General features: G+C 36.0%; 1 protein-coding gene across 1 annotated transcript in view; it reads left to right on the top strand.

Annotated features, from left to right (window-relative positions):
• The window catches only part of CEP128 (centrosomal protein 128), a 176,746-nt gene that overhangs the window by 130,154 nt on the left and 26,854 nt on the right, over positions 1-19,738 (top strand). Inside the window, exons 19-20 of the mRNA XM_015811933.1 lie at positions 8,803-8,852; positions 16,556-16,579. Of these exons, the coding sequence (XP_015667419.1) occupies positions 8,803-8,852; positions 16,556-16,579 (74 nt within the window). The remainder of the gene's footprint in view (positions 1-8,802; positions 8,853-16,555; positions 16,580-19,738) is intronic.

A 19,738-nucleotide genomic window follows, 5' to 3' on the forward strand; every position in this document is an offset into this window, starting at 1 on the left:
TAATAAATAAATAAATAAATAATATATATGCCCTAAAGTTATTTAAATACACACAAAGTTTAGTTTAGATTTCTTTGCAATAAATTAGTCAGTCACTCATAGGAAGTAATGGAGTGATACCTGATAGTGCTGCACTAAGTTTATCCTGAGCAGGAAGGACTATTCTTACTTGCTTACTTCTTTGCTTACTTTGATGCAAATAAAAATATCCACGAAATCAGCAACTGCTTTCCCCTGGATCTTGCTTGAGCAAATGCTATACATCATCCACTTGTCGGTATAGGTACGGTAATATTTTTCAGAATTCACTTGCATTCTACAAGTATTCCTTGACTTACAACCAGTGATGGGATTCAGCCGGTTCGCACCGGTTCACTAGAACCGGTAGCTAAATTTTGTTGAGTTCGGAGAATTGGCTGAATGCACATTGCTCTGGAAGTCCGTTCTAGGCCTGGAAAGGCTGGAGGAGGCCTCCCAGTCCTAGAACGGCCTGCTGGAAGTGCAGGGATTCCACTTCTGGAAGTCTGTTCTAGGCCTCAGAGGTCCAGGCCTGCATCCACACAGAGAACCCATTGTTCAGGGATTTGAACCCCACCACTGCTTACAACCATTTGTTTAGTAACCATTCAAAATAACAGCAGTACTGAAAACAGTGATTTATAGCCTTTTCCTTGCACTTAATGACCATTGCAGCATCCCCACAGTCATGTGATCAGAATTTGGTTGCTTGGCAACTGGCATATATTTATGACACTTACAGCATCCCTAGGTCATGTGATTACCATTTGCAAACTTCCCAGTTGGGTTTTGATAAGCAGAGTTAACGGGGAAAACTAGATTCACTAAATGACTGCATGAATCACTTAACAACTTTTAAGCGATTCGCTTAAAAAATTTGTACATTCAGGCATGACTCACTCAACAACCTTCTTACTTAGCAGCAGAAAGTATGGTCTTAACTATTTGCATATTGATTATAAACCACCCAGAGTTACTCTGGGTAAGATGGGAAGCCAATAAATTTTACAGATAAAATAAATAAATATGCTAGAAACAATTGGAAGCTCAAATTATATTTATTCAGTAGGAAAGTTGACAAAGAAATATAGAAATGTATGTATTTCAAATCCAATTAATAATAGGAAGTTATCAAGCAGAAAATATGGGAATTCTTAATTAGAAAAACATCCTTTATTGGAAATCAATATTGAAGATGCCACAACAACATTAACTATGTTATGCTTGCTCAGCTGCAAAGACTGCTGTATCAGTAAGTGTTGGGATAAATGACATACCTCCATTATAAGTTTTGTAGATCAACAACCGGCAAAAAAAATGTCACAAATGAAGGTGAATATACATGTCCCAGGATAATGTTGCGGGATCCAATCTGGGTCTGAGAAGTTCCCTGAGGATGGGGGCTCCAGCACGAGTCTGAAAGCTCGGAAGAATAAACCTCTGGTCCCAGTGACCGACCCAGATTGGATCCTGCCAAAAATGTATAAAATAAAGTAATAATAATAATAAAGTTGGAAGGGACCTTGGAGGTCATCTTGTCCTACCCCCTGCTCAGGCAGGAAACCCTATACCATTTCAGTTAAATGGCTGTCCAGTCTCTTCTTAAAAGCTTCCAGTGTTGGAGCATTCACCACTTCTGGAGGCAGGTTGTTCCACTGATTAATTGTTCTAACTGTCAGGAAATTTCTCCTTAGTTCTAGGTTGCTTCTCTCTTTGGTTAGTTTCCATCCTTTGCTTCTTGTCTTGTCTTCAGGTGCTTTGGAGAATAGCTTGACTCTCTCTTCTTTGTGGCAGCCCCTGAGATATTGGAACATTGCTATCATGTCCCCCCTCGTCCTTCTCTTCGTTAAACTAGACATACCCAATTCCAGCAACTGTTTCTTATATGTTTTAGCCTGCAGTCCCCTACTCATCTTTGTTGCTCTTCTTTGTACTCTTTCTAGAGTCTCAACATCTTTTTTACATTGTGGTGACCAAAACTGGATGCAGTATTCCAAGTGTGGCCTTACCAAGGCATTGTAAAGTGGTATTAACATTTCATGTGATCTTGATCCATCCAATACATCCAGTAACAAGGAAGCACAAGAAATATATCTAGCAATGAATGGTAGCATAAACGATTTAAATTTAAAATGAGTCCCTGACAACTATTTTATTGTCAGCAGTGGCTTACAAGAGCCATGCAGCAGGCTAAGTCATTATGAACTTTGCTTATAAAAGTATCTTATAATTGTGGCAGCATACCAAAAAGAAACCTTTGTAATGGATGTTCTTAGTAAAGTCTGTTGCAGTTTTATGAAGTTTAGGTAATTGCTGCCACACAAGGTGCTTAAGAGCTTTTTAGTTCTTCCCGGAATTCACACATTCTGATGAAATTCCATGCAGGGAGAAAAAAGGTTAGGTCATAACAACTTGCTTAGTAGACTGAAACATAAAACTGCAGCTGTGTAAAATGGTGGCTCAGAGAATCCAATTTTTCAAATGCACAGAAGCTCTAATAGTAATTATCCTTTCTATTTGATCCTCCTGTCTCTCACTGACCTATCATTCAGTATATTTTCTAAAGAGATTGTCCACGTTTGTTATGGATAGAATATCTTTGCAGGGATTATCTGGATGGCTGTTTCTAGGAGATAGGGCTGAGATACTTCTGTTCAACCACTTGGCATTTATGCTTGAGATAGCTTAAAGTTAAGGTTCTTCAAACATGTGGATGAAAGGAATAAGTGATTGGATAAGGTCAGAACAGGATGAGAACATGAAGGGTTACATCAGGAATATGTGGCTGCAGCACCAGACTTTTTCAGTTTTTCTTGGTTTGGATTTTGTGTTTGTGTGTGTGTGATTTTAGCTTTATATAGTGTTTTTAATGTTGGGATATAAGCCATCCAGAGTTTGGTATTTAGATGGGTTGCTATACAAATACAACAAACAAACAAACAAATAAATCTAGTTCTAGAAAAGAATGCATTCTTTCTAAAGGATCAACTTCATAGTTTTGGAGTGTTTCTAGAGCAAAGTCTGCCTTTAGTATCCTCTGTATCACAAAATTCCTTTTCAAACCTTAGACCAGAATGGGAGTTGAAGTCCACGCCTCTTAAAGTTGCCAAACTAAGGAACACTGCCTTAGACCATGTATACCCTTCAATTTTACCTTAAGAGAGATAACTGCCATAAAAATTTATACTAAAGGCAGTTTGGAAAGTTTAGCAAATACAAAATATCGAAGTAAGTGTAAGGAACTGGTTGATGTCTGCAAATACTGTACCAGTTTTACATGATGCTCACTGGTCCTATCTTTTTTTCCAAACTACTTTGACTCACTGGTCCCATCCTTTTCTTCAAACTATTTTTTCAAACTACTATAAAATCATTCATAAATTGAGATTACAGTATCTGAAAGGACACTTCTTCCAGTTCAGAATGGGACAACTTGCCATAGCCAACTCGCTGTGGCCAACTCGCCATGGCCAACTCATCACTGCCAAGTCACTGCAGGACAACTCGCCATGGCCAACTCACTATGAGACAACTTGCTGTGGAACAATTTAACAATTCTATTTAATTATTTAAAACAAATTAAAAAAATATTTTAATTTTTGGAATTCACATTTTATTCTGTCCCCTCCTTTTGCATCTTTTACAAAATGATTCTATTCCACTATTTCCTTGATATTAGTGTAACTCTTGTCCCGCAACAAGTTGTCCTGCAGTGAGTTGGCTATGGCAAGTTGTCCCGCAGTGAATTGGCTACGGCAAGTCGGCCGTGGTGAGTCAGCTGGGGCAAATTGTCATAGACCCCTTCCAGTTTGTCATCCTCAGTGGCTCTGATCCAGTTTGCTGATTTGCTATCTATTATTTTCATCCTGATTTTCAAACAATTATTAATGTCCATGTTGGCTCATAGTAACTCCACAAAAATGAAAATGATGTCTGCTACGAGGCTTACAGTTAAGACAACATGACCCAGAATAAGAAGTAAGAAGAAGGAAGGGATATGAAGGGACCAGATCTTAAAGATCAGAGCAAATTTTAAGCCAAGTTATATTTGTAGATAGTTTGGATCTTCCCTACTTAGTAATCTGGCTCAAGTATTAGTCAGCTGTTTCTTATCTCCTGCCAAACTTCTGTACAGTAAAAGCACCGCCACTCAGCTCCCCAGGATTAGAGAAATTGTCACTAGATTTGAATGCTCTAGGAAGTAGGGATGAAGTGGTTTCCCTGCTCTTTCTCCAGATGATGTAAGATTTAAACACAGGATATTGGGTGGTATGCAGCATCAAACCTCTTGATAATAAACAGCTAATTCTACAACAAAACATTATTTAAAAACAAGAAAGTAAATATAAATGCAACCTATGGCTTTCCAGGAAGTATAGCCTTTAAAGCCCCTGAATCCAGGTTACTTGAGGGACTGTCTCACCCCACTGGGATTGGCCTGTACCACTCGTGCCGACAGAGGAGGCATGCTGTGAGTCCCGTCAGCCCAATTATTCTGGCTGGGAGGATCTAGGAGGAGGGCCTTTTCTGCTGTTGCTCCTGCCCTATGGAACATCTTATCCCCTGATGTGAGGTTGGCCCCAACCCTCCTATCTTTTTGTAAGGGCCTAAAGACATGGCTCTGCCAGTCAACTTGGGGCCCCAGTGGGGGAACAGCACAATGGAGGTGGTTGATCGAGTAATAACAGATCCTTCTTTCCCCACTCCACCCCCACCCTCCCCAAGTGTCCTTTGTTTTAAAGTCTGATTTTAACTTTTTATGTTTTAACTGTTTATGTAACTGTAAGCCGCCCAGAGTTACCCTATGGTAAGATTGGTGGCCAATAAATTTTATAAATAAATGAATGAATGAATGAATGAATGAATGAATGAATGAATGAATGAATGAATGAATGAATGAATGCAAATCCAGATCATATGACCATGGTTAGATGCTGTGATACTGCAATGGCCACAATTTTGCAGATGTAACTGGTGCAAAGATCCATAAAATTTCAATTACATGAGAGCTTGAGCAGATTTTTTATGCTAGCTCATTTGAGGTACCTTGATTCAAAAATTGTTGTCCTGTGATGCACCCGTTTGTCCAGTTGAAGGTGGACTGGTCCAATGCATCAATTGAATTGAATGGAAGCTGCCTGGCCAAAGTTACCTTCTGCCATTTAGTTGTAAGTCCAGTAGAACTTCTAACTCATGAACCTACTCTTTCTGGGATAGTGTGACTTTGTCCAGAATAATTCTCAGAACAGATGTTACAATTTGTCACAATGTTTATTGATAATAAATGTCTTGGTAGTATTTAATCCAGTGTTGTTCTGCACCATCCAGTCACTGGCTCATTTAACTGCTTAATTCCTTGACACATGGAGATGATTAAATTCATATGTCACATTAATCTATAATGTGGTTGTTTTACTGTGTCTTAGTAATCCAACCTTGTTCCTATTCGACAAAACATGGCAAAACTAATTTTGGTTTGCTGCAGTATGAAAACCCAACCAGTAATTGAGACATTTCTGTAGATGTTATAGCTCTGTGTATAACTGTGCATAATAACATTTCATTCTAGACCCTTTGATGTGGCATACATATATGTGTAATATATAAATAGCATTCTATTTGGGAAATAGAATATCATTGGTATAGATATGTCTTGTAGCGATGTAAATTATGTGAGGATTAAGTTGTGATAAAAACAAAAATTTGGTTTATTGTTATTAAAATATTTATAGATGGCCTTAAGTCATAAGACTCTCAAGATTATATAATGAACAATTTTAAACATTTTTACTTTAAAAAAATAACTAAAATCTCTAATGAAATTAAAACATATAACAGTTCTTAAAAGACCAAAGGAGCAGAACAGAAATTATTTTTCCTTCTAGCAGAAGTTGAGCAGCAGAGAGGCTAATCTACCATCTCAAGGTTCATTAAAAAGTTGGATTTGCACATGGCTTTTCTATCTTGATAAAGTTATGAAATAAAGACCTTAAAAGGCTGTTTCCTAAGCATACAACTCACTGTTGGCAGCATATGAAGAATTTAGCTGTGCAGTGTAATGAGAAGAATTTCTAAGTCATTCGGTACAAAGAGATGTGATCAAAATGAGTGTATCCAGCTTAACTCCTGCAGGAGAATGAGAGCTTATCTTTGGAACTTTGGAAGATTTCAAATACTTCCCAGGTTGTTACCAAATAATGCTTGTTCAGCGCCTCTTCTGTAATGTGCAGGTATTCAGGACTGTGTGAGTAAGTACAAAGTATGTTTGTAATTAGTACTTTTTTTGACAGTCTCAGCAGAGTTTTACAGATATAAATTGTATTACGTCATCAGATTAAAGTTATACTATATTAATGAACAATCCATTTTCAGCCTGCGCTGCTCCAGTTTGTACAATACCAGCATATATAGGATAAAGGAATCCTTTTTCTAAAATTTGTTGAATTGATTCTATTTGTACATATTTAGTAGATTTACAGAAAACCTTTGGGGGGCAAATAGCTATTATTTGTGACATGTGCTACAGATTCCCACATCATCAAAACCTATGATGGTCTGTGAAAACCTAATTGCTTAAGCATTTGGGAATTTGTCTGCTGACTGTCATGTTGTTTCAGTGTCTGACACAAACCACAAAGAGTAATAAAATGTTGTTTTTACTTTTGCCCTATAAGTTTCCCATGTAATCTCTGATCAGGAGATTGAAGCCACGGTGGCCTAACCACTGGAGTTATCCTGTTACATACCAATTAGTGGCAATGACCAAGGTGTCTAAAATATGCACAGGAATTAAGATATTGAAGGCAAATTAACACAAAGGATCCTTTTTTGTGGATAGTAGGATTGTTTAACATTTGATTCTTTAATTTCTGCACAGACTTCTGAATTTGCAGTTGATCTAGGGTGGATATAACATTTTAAAAAAGGAACATATGTGCCCATTTATCAATGACTCCGAGTATGCAGGTGCATGCACACACATACACAGAGAATATGCTGTATGCATACATTTATTATAGGTTTTATTTGCAAAGGGAATAAGCAAAGATTTTCCTCTGTGTTCATAATTTGTTTTCTGTTTATTTTTTCATGCATATGTTATGTTACTTCCTTTCAAGTAAGTAGAGTAATAAGTCTGTCTCTAATTTATTATTTTGGCCAATCATAAAGATGTACCAAACCTAAAATTGTTTCTTGGTTCTTTAAATTCAGTACGGCTTAGCTATTCAGAAACATGTTCCTTCTATCTCTTATCTGTAAACTGGTAAATTCAAACAATCCAGATTTACAACCTAACAAGGATATTTTTTTAATAATGTCCTCATCTTTTTCTTCCATTTCATATACAGTAACCTGCTTGCTAACAAGGAAAGTTCATCTTTGGTTCGCGGGAATAGGCTTAACATACTATCTCAATGCAAGTCATTACTACTTGTGCAAAATCAAGGTTTTCCCAAATATAATCACAGTACTTTAACAAAATTCATTAGCAGATGAGCTGTTGTTTTAACTTCTGATTAAACCAAAATATATACTCGTTCTTTAGACTGAAAATCCATCTACTTATATGTCAGGACAAACGAGGACCGAAGAAAGACATGGTCTTGAATGGGGGAAATGGAGTATATTAGTACCTTGAGCATAGAGTTCTGGATGCTAGATGCTACTTTTTGTGACAGTTGCAAGTCATATAGAGAAAAGTGCTAATTAATTGATTGACTTCAATTAAAGCACAATTGCTTAAAGGCTATTCAACATGTTAGAAACCAATAGTCTTTCAGGATTTAGTTCTGCAGAAAGCAGGACAAAGAAATTAAAATCTCTAAATGCCTGATTCGTTTTCATCTATTCAACTGTTTGAATAATTCAGATCCATGACTAAAAGTGACACTGTTTTTATTCATGGGCATGACAATATGAGTAAATCAAAATTACAACTCAGGAAGCAAATCAGTATGATTGTGTCACACATGAAACATGATTTTCAATGGAAAAATTGCTGATTTGATAACTGCTTATAGAAAAAGATTGAGAAGAAAGCTCCCAACTAAAACTGGGTGTTAGCCCACACTGACTTTTAAATAAATGACTGAATTGTTAGGACATCACAATGGTATAAAACAGTGATGGCGAACCTTTTAGAGACCAAATGCCCCAAAACCGCCCCTCACCCCATCCTCACTCCTCCCTGCCCGCTGGGCCACCCACCACCACAGCCCGCCACAGATCACCCAGGCAGCCCAGCAGCATCATGGCGGCCACACCCTCTGCCCATGCCCCACAGCATCATCTGCGCGCGACGGGGTGCAAGGGCGGAGTCTTACCCCCGTTGCCCAGCTACCATGTCCTTGGCTGTGCTGCTTTGCGTGGGCCGCGCCCGGGGGCGACTCTCCTCTGGGGGGGCTGCTGGTGAGGAGGGGGCCATGGGAGGAGGTGGGGCTGGGGAGACAGTGCGTGTGCCCACAGAGAAGGCTCCGAGTGCCGCCTCTGGCACCACTGGTATAAAAGGAAGAACAAGATATGTCACTTTTTACTATGGCCTAATGCTCAGCAAATAAGTGCAGTATTATACATATAATCTATCAATAGGAATACATCTATTTATAAATGGCACAAGGGTTATTGATTTTATATTATTCTATTACTATTTTTGAGTTATTCTCTTGAGATTGTGTGGTTACGTTTCAAAGTGCTTTTAGTTTGTGAGTCAGTGAATCAGTAGCATTATCAGGTTGTAAGGCACATTCTTAGTTTCATCCTAAAATGTTTTATATTTTTATACAGATCTACTGGAAAAGACTATCAAGAAGGAAGAAGAAATATGTACACTTCAGGTATTTTTGTTAATTGGACTGTATTGTGATGCCCATTAATGGGAAGAAGGCTCTAAGGCTTAGTGATATAATATAAGCCCCAAAGGTCATATCTTAATATATGCTAGTTGGAACCCAAAACCTATTACATTGCATTAGTTACATTAGTTATCCAAATGTTTCTGAGCCCAAATTTAATTCCCTATCCTAAGAGCCTAATGATACCTTTTAAAAGGACAGGTCTGAGGTAGATTGTACTTCCCCCATCTTACCTATTAACCTTTACAGACTAAATTATGTTTTCTTAATTATGACTATCCCAAGCTACTTGTTTCACAAAGTGTTTCATTGTGGTTTGACAGTGATGGCTCAGCACTTGGACTGGGTGGGTATTGGTTTCTGGTTGGAAGCCAATACTTATATAATAAAGTCAACTTAAGCAGCTTGTAGCATGTCCCATGTGTTTTCAGAGTTTGCTGTTGTCTGATCTATATCTGAGACCACAACTGAAATTTAGGTTCTGTTTTCCCGGGTAATGGATCCAGCAAAAAGAGTCCCCCCCCCACATAACCAAAGCTGCATTTAATTTGTTTATTTTGGAAATTCACACACATTTGCACACACAAACACACACACATTATATTGATAAGATTGTTTTATGTGGAAGTGTTAAGAAGAGAACAGACAACATTCTTCTGAAGAAAAAAAATAAAAATAATTTCTTTAAAATATACTAGTATAATATTAATATACTTATCCTGGAAGTAATAAAAAATAGGTATACATTTCCATAGCATTTTAAAAAATTATAGAAGATTGTTTTGCTTTCAAAATCACTCATTTTAGCAAGTTTCCATATTTATTTCTCTTATAGGTGTATAAAGATTACACTTTTAACTCTTTGAACTTGAGCAGGGGGCTGGACTACAAGACCTCCAAGGTCCCTTCCAGCTCTATTCTATTCTATTCTATTCTATTCTATTCTATTCTATTCTATTCTATTCTATTCTAACTTTCTTACACATTAGTAAAATGTAATGATAAAGGCTGAATTATAAACTGAGAAGTTCAGTAATCATTTTTTTCACTTTGGACATGTCTATCACCATTTTATCAACTCAGTTGCAGTTGAATGGAAGTTATCCTTCCATTCATGGAGCAGAAATTCTTGGTTCAACTATGTAGCATGATATAAATTTGTAAAGTATGTTCTAGCCATCTTTCTGTTTAAACTGATACCTTTAAAAATTAATAAAGGGTCAAATATCCCACTTCAATTTGATTTTCATAAGCTATCTCTTTCCTTTGATTTCATGTGATCTATCTCCTAGATCATTAATATACTCAAAGTTATTCCCTGAATCTCTTCCAAGCTATTAACAGACCTCTTACCCAGAACTGTATTCAGGCTTCCTTCTTAGGTTATGAACACTGGATATTCAGGCTTCCTTCTTATGAACACTGGATACAGCCACTATAATTATATCCCAAATTTTGGAAGCAATATAAGATGCACTGCTATTTAGCTTTCTCCATTCCATCAGATAGTCATAATGTTATTCTTTCTAACCTCTAAATCAGGCAGACAGATTGACTGACTGACTGAATCAAGGTCACTCAAACTGCATAGATCTATAATATATACTTTTTGTTTTGTTGTATATAGATTGAACATGCATGTATTGAGCTACATATGCAAGATTATGTGCAGTCATAACATTGTAAATATAAAATCTAATGTGCTAATTTCAGGTGTTGGCATATAGTCTTGAATCTTACAACTTTAGCACAGGAGTTGTTCCAAGAAAATATATTGTGTGTAGCTCTGGTTTGAACAATGCAGTCCTTGGTGCTCTCTGAGCTTGGTTGTTTGCTTGCAGATGTTTTATTACCCAACTAGGTAACATGATCAGTGATAGTGAATTTGAGGTTTACTCCCTATTTATCTACAGTAGCTTGCTAGTCCAGGGTTATTGGCAGTGTGGTTTTCTCCTTGGTAATTCAAGCAAACAAACAATTTTATGTAGTCCAAGCAAACAACCAAGCTTAGAGAGCACCAAGGACTACACAGGGATTGTTACACTGTATTATTTGTTATGTTGGTATTTTTATTGTTTAAGGATGGATGGACTTCAGTCTTGCAAGAATTTTTGTTGTTGTTGTTAGAAGATCGAGGTCTGGCATTAATGTTCAGATGCAAAATAATGGTAGAAGGGGATAAATCTACTCTATTCCCCTTTATTAGTCATCCAGCAGATATGAGAAAAGAGACTAAGATCTTTATTCAATAACTTCAAGAATTGGTATCTAAATGTTCTTGTTTTTCTTTTCCTGTTGTACCCCCTTTTCCTTTTATAACATGCTTTTTTAGAAGAAAATTCCAAGGGCAAAGTTTCCTTCACTGTTTTGTAAGTAATTGTCAGCCCTATGAGGTAGGCCAAGTCAGGAAACAGACACCACAAGGACTAGAATAGAATAGAGCTAGAAGGGACCTTGGAGGTCTTCTAGTCCAGCCCCCTGCTTAAGCAGAAGAACCTATACCATCTCAGACAAGTGACTGTCTAGCCTCTTCTTAAAAATCTCCAGTGATGGAGTGCCCATGATTTTTGGAGGCAAGCTGTTCCACTGGTTAATTGTCCTCACTGTCAGGAAGTTTCTCCTTAATTCCAGGTTGCTTCTCTCTTTGATCAGTTTCCAACCATTGTTTCTTGTCCTGCCTTCTGGTGTTTTGGTGAATAATGTGACCCCCGTATTCTTTGTGGCAGCCCCTCAAATACTGGACTATTGTAACTATTTTATTGCTAATGGATATAATAACAGAATCTTGAAAAATTGACAGAGTTTTCTACCTCCACTAATACCAAAGAGAATCAAGGTGGAGCATTCTAAAATTTCTTTCTGACTGCTTCTTCCCATTTGGAGCTAAGATGGCATTTACAACTCTTAAATTCCTTCTTTAAGGCTACCACCATGCTTTTCCACAGAAATTCTGCCGAGTTTAAAACCCACACTTTCCTGCTGAAGTGTGGGACACAAATAACTTAAACAAACAAACAAATAAATAAATAAAATATAGCCACAACTGCGAGTGATAACTAATGGGAAGACAAATCCCATCTCCTTGTCAATGCAGCATTAAATAAAGTGCATCTCTGACACATTAACAATATCTAGTATAGGTACAGCCAAATGTTGTCAGTGCCCTTTGTGCAATTCTAGCGAAGAGGATTCACTGCAGCAGAGTCTAGTTGGAACATTTTGTCCTCATTGCCAAGAGAAAAAAAAAGTAAATTTGAACCAAGTGCCAGGGAGAAAACTTTTTTGGTTCAAGCCTAGAGACTTTTGAAGATAAATATCCATTAATTATAATTTGAAACCCACGAACTATACAGGTTGGGAAAAGGTACTCTGAAAAGAACACTCTTACATTGTCTAAGTTGAGTGAATAATGAGTCTTTTAATCTCTACTTTCACTGATTGTAGGCAAGATAAAATGAGTTTGCCCTATAATGCTAGTGTTCGCCATGCCACCAAAGGGTAAGTAGAGTTATTCAGCCAATTAGGAGAACAGTTCTCAATTTACTATACTACAAGATTTCAGGAGAATAAAAGAACTTGAACTTATTAAAGCACACAGTTTTTATTTAAGTTTTAGTGATCATTAAGTTTTATTACTTTGCTTTAACAGAACTGAGCAATTGAATTTTAAGCTCAAATTTACAGCAAAATAAAACTTGCAAATAGGATGTTCAGAGAATAATTTATATACCTGCGAAAATACAACCACTTACTTATTTTCTGATCACCATATAGAACAAAAACAGATTTTCAATGGCACTCCAGTTCATTGAGATAATAAGGGTAGTTGCCATGAATAAAAGTAGAACATTGTGCCCAAGAATTAAAATATTTTTGGTGCTCTTCAGTGTCATTCCCTAGTGCAAAACATGAGTCACAAAGCCAAAAGGGCAGCTCAATCATATAAAATTTATAACCATGCTTAGAGAGGGACAATATGAAGTATTTTTGCTGAAAACCCATATTTTGTATAAATTGCTTAAAAGTCAATTTTGAACATCTCCAATTAAGATGGAACACTTCTCAGAAACAGGCTGATGATACTATAACCACATTTGTTGCTATTAAAAACCTCCTTTTTCAAGCAGATTTGAAAGGCCATATTACATTTTCACCAATTGCGTTTTTTGGCCAGATGCTGACAATGTAGAGTACCCTTACTCAGTTAAGTGACCTCAAGATGTTATATCGGGCTCAGCACTGTCCAGGATTTCCAGCTAAAGTCTGTGCTGTCTGGGAAATGTAGTTCCCACACTAATGAATGGCACCATGCTGGGAAAATATGACTCCAGTGATGTCTTATAGTGAATACTGTGCTCTTTGTGGCTAGTATTGTGAAAGAAAAACCTAGAAAAAATTATTATATGATTGTTTTAAACAGTTTTTATATATTCTTACTCTCTATGATTTTCTAATTATGATGATTGAAGTTGCATATAAGCAAGAGTAAACAAATAATTGTACAGGAAAAATGATTTCTTTAAGTTTCTTTTTTAAGTTTCTTTTTCTCCTGAAAATGTTAAAAACAGATTACAAAATATTTCTAGGTTTTTTGAAAGGATAAGATTAAAAAGCAGTTGATCAAGTTGTGGAAATGTTTACATCAAGAAATTAACTAAACAGGTGATTGGGTAGAAACAAGCAGAGAACAAGCTATTCAATCAATAAATTTGTAATCATTAACTGAAAAAAGTACTTTTCATTTTTATACTGTATACCAAAACATATTCATATAAGGAAATCAAGTTATACATAATACATTTTATAAATTACTTTTTACTTTACCTACAATGTTATTTTTTAACTACAAAGGGTAATTTAAGAAAAGAAATACTGTATGTATTTCCATTTTTCTATTACTTCAAATTCTCAAGAAATTTTACTTGTCCCCTTAAAGCAGTGTTTCTCAACCTGGGCAACTTTAAGATGGATGGGTGTCTTTTAACAGCTTTGTCTGAACAATCATTAATGTTTTAGATGTGGATGAAACCCAGATAGAGTTATGCTTTTTTAAAAAAAACAATATTTTTTGGAAAAGCAACGTATTCCTGTCAAATGGCATTGAAGTTTTGTGTGATAGCACAGAAAGAGGCCAGCAGAGGGTGCTTGAATTCTCTTCTGTATCCCACAATTTTTGCCTGCTTATATTTTTTCAGGAAAAGAGTGACATGGATTAATTGGGATGACCAACTAATTGTTTTAAACAGCCACTTTTCTTTTGGATATATCATTGTCAACCAGGATGAAATTTTGAGGGAGAGGAGAAAAAAAATAATATTTTCCTTCATTTAGAAATATAGTTGCTGTGGCATAATTAGTATAAGAACAAATGTTCAGCCTCAGCATTACAGTTAAGCCCAAGCAAAATTTATCTTGAACTTCAATCAAATTTAACTCAGACTTTCTGTTAATTTTGATTCGACTTCTGACATTGCAAGAGAATCTTCCAAGAAGGCATTGCTCTGCATCATTTAAAATGACTACGTACAGTAAATATTTTGCAATATTTTGATGCTTCTTCTTGCCAATGATGTATTTTCCATTTGGAAACTGGTGTAAGCCTAGATGAATCTATAGATATTGTCAGGGGACTGAAAACTAAATCCTTCTAAGGAACAATTGTAGAAACTAGATCTGCTTTACGTTGAAAAAAAGAAAAAAACAAGGAGAGATGATAATAATTTTGTAGCAAAGTAATTTAGAATGTCACAGAGAAGGTCATTTTCTGTATAGTAGATTGTAGCACACAGAATAATTGTCCTAGATTACTTTCTTAAATTTTGTGGCTTTAAGGAATGGTAAAGCTAGCTTGACAGAAAAACTAGTTACCAAGGAAGTTGGTGGGCTCTCATTTGCTGGATGTGTTCATGCAGAGGCTGGACAGGATTTAGTTGGGATATTTAATTCTGATTTCTGTACTGTGGAAGCCTAAAAGATCCCTTCCAGTTCTGGAATTTTACAAGTAGAATTTTTTGTTGTCCAGTTAGAATGCTTGACATTTGCTTAAAGTTTCATTCAGGAATGAGTGGGGTTGGGGGGGAGGGAAGGAATTGGTTATGGCCAATTAGTTCCTCCCACTTCTCATGAAAGACTTTTTAAATAAAACAGTTTCTCTAACTTCTGCTGCAGTGTGTGTGTGTATGTGTGTGTGTGTGTGTGTGTAAAATGAAAATTATCTTCTTGCACATATATTGAAAACATGAACATGAACACAGACACATATATACACACACCTACTACAGGTAATTCTCGACTTAAGACCACAATTGAGCCCACAATTTCTGTTGCTAAGTAAGGTAGCTGTTAAGTGAATTTTGGCCCATTTTACAACCTTTCTTGCCATAGTTGTTAAGTGAATCACTGCAGTTGTTAAGTTAGTAACACGATCTTTAAGTGAATCTGGATTCCCCATTGACTTTGCTTGTCAAAAGTTCGCAAAAGGTAATCACATGACCCCGGGACACTGCAACAGTCATAAATCTGAATCAGCTGCCAAGCATCTAAATTTTAATTGTGTGACCATGGGAATACTGTAACAATCATAAGTGTGAAAAAGTCATAAGTCACTTTTTTCACTGCAGTTGTAACTTTGAAAGGTCACTAAATGAATGGCTGTTAAGTCGAGGACTACCTGTATTCAGATTGCAATGATTTGTTGCAAATATAAATTATATTCTGGAAAATATTTTTTCAGAGTCCAGAAAATAGCACTTGACAGAAAATAGCACTTTGCATATAGCCATTAACTATAGATCTTTTTCTTGATTCCAATATCCACCATGTCATCCTAAAGGCCCTCAAATTGGCTTATCTTTGGCTTATATAGATGATAATGCCAAGCATTTCAACAATTCACACCAAATTCTCTGGCAGCAATACTGCTTTTTTATTTTTGGACATATTTGCTATCGTGATCATTTAAATAATTATACAGTATTAGGCTTTCATGAATAAAAATGATTGGGCTGGTGTTGCCAGCTTCTCCTTTTGTTTGCTTGAGTAGAATAACCTAAGGCAGGGGTGTCAAATTTGCAACGTCACATGACGTGTCACAACGTATCGTGACTTTCTTGCCATTGCTGGCAATGGGGTGGGCACAGTTTCACTATGATGCATCCGGCCTGTGGGCCGGCAGTTTGACACCTCTGACCTAAGCCAATTCTCTAAATAAGTGTATTATAGACCTGTAGCACAAGGTTGTATGGCAACAAAGAAAACATGATTCTGAAAAGAAAATAAGTTTAAAATATCTGTTTCACGTTCATAGAAGACAGTGAATTGGTAAGTGGTAATTAACGTTAAAACAATGAGTAGAAATAGTTTAATATACAGTGCATGAAACCAATAATTTCCACTAAGTAAATGTTTTTTTTTATTTCTGTCCCATTGCTGCTGTCACAAAAGGACTGGATTTTTTTCATTGTATAGGACTGTATTCAAATACTATAGCTAATATTTAATATTACAATTAATACTATGATTAATAAAATAAAACAAATACAAATGCAGTAACATTGTTTAATCATAAAAACATAAAATCTTATGTGGGCATATCCAGTACTAAGATTTGATTGAAGTACTACATTTATGTCTTTAATCTTGATCATGATCTTACTATACTTTCTCATTGCTTTCTTTCAATACAGGAGCGAATAACAGCATTTGAAACAGTAAGTTGTATTTTATTGATCTACTTCTCATGAATTACTTTTAAGTAAGATTTTTCTTCTTTTTGTTAAAAGATAATATATGTGGAATATTAAAAAGTTTTACAAACTGTGAGTCAATTTCTAAAAGATGGAGTTATTGCATGTTGTGTGTGTGCATGAGTGCGCACATGCATGCGTGCCTTCAGATTACTGTTGATCCTTGGTCACTGCCTGGAGTAGTCTCTGAAACTTTCTTGACAAAATTTTGGAAATGGTTTGCCCTTGCCTGCTTTCCAGGGCTGACAGAGAGGGACTGCCCAAGGTCACCCAACTATGTCTAAGTTGAGACTAGAATTCACAATCTTCTGATTTCTACCCTTGTGCCTTAAACTTTACATAAAATTGTCTCTTGCCACTTTAGCTGTGATAAACCAAATAATATGTACAAAAGCACAGGACATCCACATGAGATCACTTAATATGGAAGTATGTTGGTAAAGTCATCCATACTTTAAAGGTCAATTAAAAATATAAACTGTTTATACTTGAAAATGATGAGTGTGCTTAGGTTTTAATATTCTTTGCAATTATGTATATTGCCTTTGGGAAACTGAAGTTGTTGACCTAAGTAATTATACAGATTGGGGTATGAAAAGCTTTATTTGGATATCCATTTTGGAGTTTGGCAATAGCAAATTACATTTTTCCTTCAGGACAGAGGTTCTTGAGTTCTTGCAGAAACAAGTGTGTATCAACAGTCTTGTTGTTACTTGATATTCAGACTCTTGTATGAGACAAATTAAATATTGCTCATCTTTTTGTCTTCCCGAACAATGAATAAAGTTCATGTGTGCACATGTTTAATTTATAATGATACACTTATATTAGGCATTTTAAAAAAATTAGAATTATTGGCAGGTTTATTACTACAGTACAGAGAAGACAGATTGAAATGGATCCAAATAATAAATTTAATTCATAAAATCTTGAAACTAAGATGCAACCATATCTTGCATTTTAAAATTATTTAGAAATGACTAAATTAGTAAAATTAGTAAATATAGGTAGTCCTCAACTTACAACAGTTCACTTAGGGACTCAAAGTTACAGTGTCGCTGAAAAAAGTGACGTATGACTGTTTTTCATACTTACAATCATCACAACATCCCCATGATCACCTGATCAAAATTCAGATGCTTGGCAATTGATTTGTATGTATGACAATTGCAGGGTCATAAATACAAATAGCCTTTTGCAATATTCTGACAAGCAGAGTCAAAGAGGATTCACTTAACAACTGTGTCACTAACTTAACAACTGCAGTGATTCACTTAACTGTGGCAAGAAAAGTCATAAAATGAGGCAAAACTCATTTAACAAATGTTTCACTTAACAACAGAAAATTTGGGCCCAATTGGGGTCATAAATCAGGGACTACCTGTAGAAAAAGTAACGCAACAAATTACATTATTAGCTTGCAATAATCTTCCAATAAATGTCAAAAATAATTTAAAAAGTTTCTTTTAACATGCAGTGGGGTTACCCCAAGGTTCTGTCTTGGGCCCAGTACTCTTCAATATCTTCATAAACAAATTAGGCAAGCGATAGAAGGGGAACTCATCAAATCTGCAGAGACACCATGTTGACAGGAATAGCCAACACTCCAGAAGATAGACTCAAGACACAAAAATATCTTGACAACACTGGGCCCTATCTAACAAAATGAAATTCAGTGGTGAGAAAAGTAAGGTTTTAAACTTGGGCAAAAAAACACAAATGGACAGGTATAGAGCCACAAATATTTTGGTCATTATAAGTAACTGCAAGAGGAATCTAGGAGTCCTAGTGGACAACCATTTAAATATGAGCCAGCAATGAGAGCCAGTGCAGTCCTAAGCTGCATTAATAGAGGGATATAATCATGATCGTGTGAAGTTTTAGTACTGCTTTAAAATGTCTTGGTAAGATCACACTTGGAATATTGCATCCAGTTTTGGTTGCCACAGTATAAAAAAGAAGAGACTCTAGAAAGAACAACAAAGATGATTAGGGAACTGAGGCGGAAATATATGAAGAACAGTTACATGAATTGGATATATCTAGTCTAGTGAAAAGGGGGTGACATGTTAGCAGTGTTCTAGTATTTAATGGGTGGCCACAAAGAAGAGGGGGTCAATCTATTCTATAAGGCACCTGAAGGCAGGACAGGAAGCAATAGATGGAAAGTAATCAAGGAGAGAAGCAACCTCAAAAGAAGGAGAAATGTCCTGACAGTTAGAACAATTAATTAGTGGAACAGCTTGCCTTCAGAAGTTGCGAATGCTCCATCACTGGAGGTTTTTAAAAAGAGTTTGGAAAACCATTTGTCTGAAATGATACAGGGACTCCTGCTTGAGCAGGGGGTTACACTAGAAGACCTCCAATGTCCCTTCAAACTCAGTTATTTGGTTAATAACTTTGTGAAGGAAATTTTGCTATGTTCTCTTTTTTATGATACTTCACATTGACAGAAACTTTTAAAGAATTGTATTGAACTGGGGTATAGGCATATTTTGGCTCTCTGATGTTATATTTGATGTATAGCCACAGTTACTTTAAAAGATACCTTTCTTGGATCATCTTTAACATTACACCTCTTAGTCAAGTTATAAGTAGTAGTCTGTTGCTGTCACTGTAAATTATGGGCATGCTTCTTTATCTTTTGGTTTACACTTAAAGGATTACTTAGCTGCACCCCAAGACTTCTCTATTTTTTAAAATGCCCATGGTGTACAAAAGTCAGTTTTTATTCATGATCACTTCTGCATACTATATTATACTTATGGACTGTGCACCTCTGCTGGCAGCTTTCTATAGGTGAGGTTTGGGGTAACAAATACACCTCAATTGCATATGTTCCCAGCTGATATACCCATACTATCATCAATTTCTTGTTAGCTACTATGGAAAATTTTCCATGTTTTCTGTTAAGGATAACAGAATATTAATATTTCATTTTATTTTCAGTTGTCTCTGTAATAGGAAGATAAAAAACAAGCTACAGGAAAAGACTGGAGGAATTATTGGTGCGACAAGATCTAGGGATTAAACATGAAATTTTCCCACCTTATTTAAGTGCTATTTTGTAAATGTGTTTGTCATTTCAAATTACTACGTGTTGATGTCATTTCAAATTGCTAC

This window comes from Protobothrops mucrosquamatus, unplaced genomic scaffold (assembly GCF_001527695.2).
Source record: "Protobothrops mucrosquamatus isolate PMUCROS unplaced genomic scaffold, P.Mucros_1.0 scaffold57, whole genome shotgun sequence".
NCBI classification, from domain to species: domain Eukaryota; kingdom Metazoa; phylum Chordata; class Lepidosauria; order Squamata; family Viperidae; genus Protobothrops; species Protobothrops mucrosquamatus.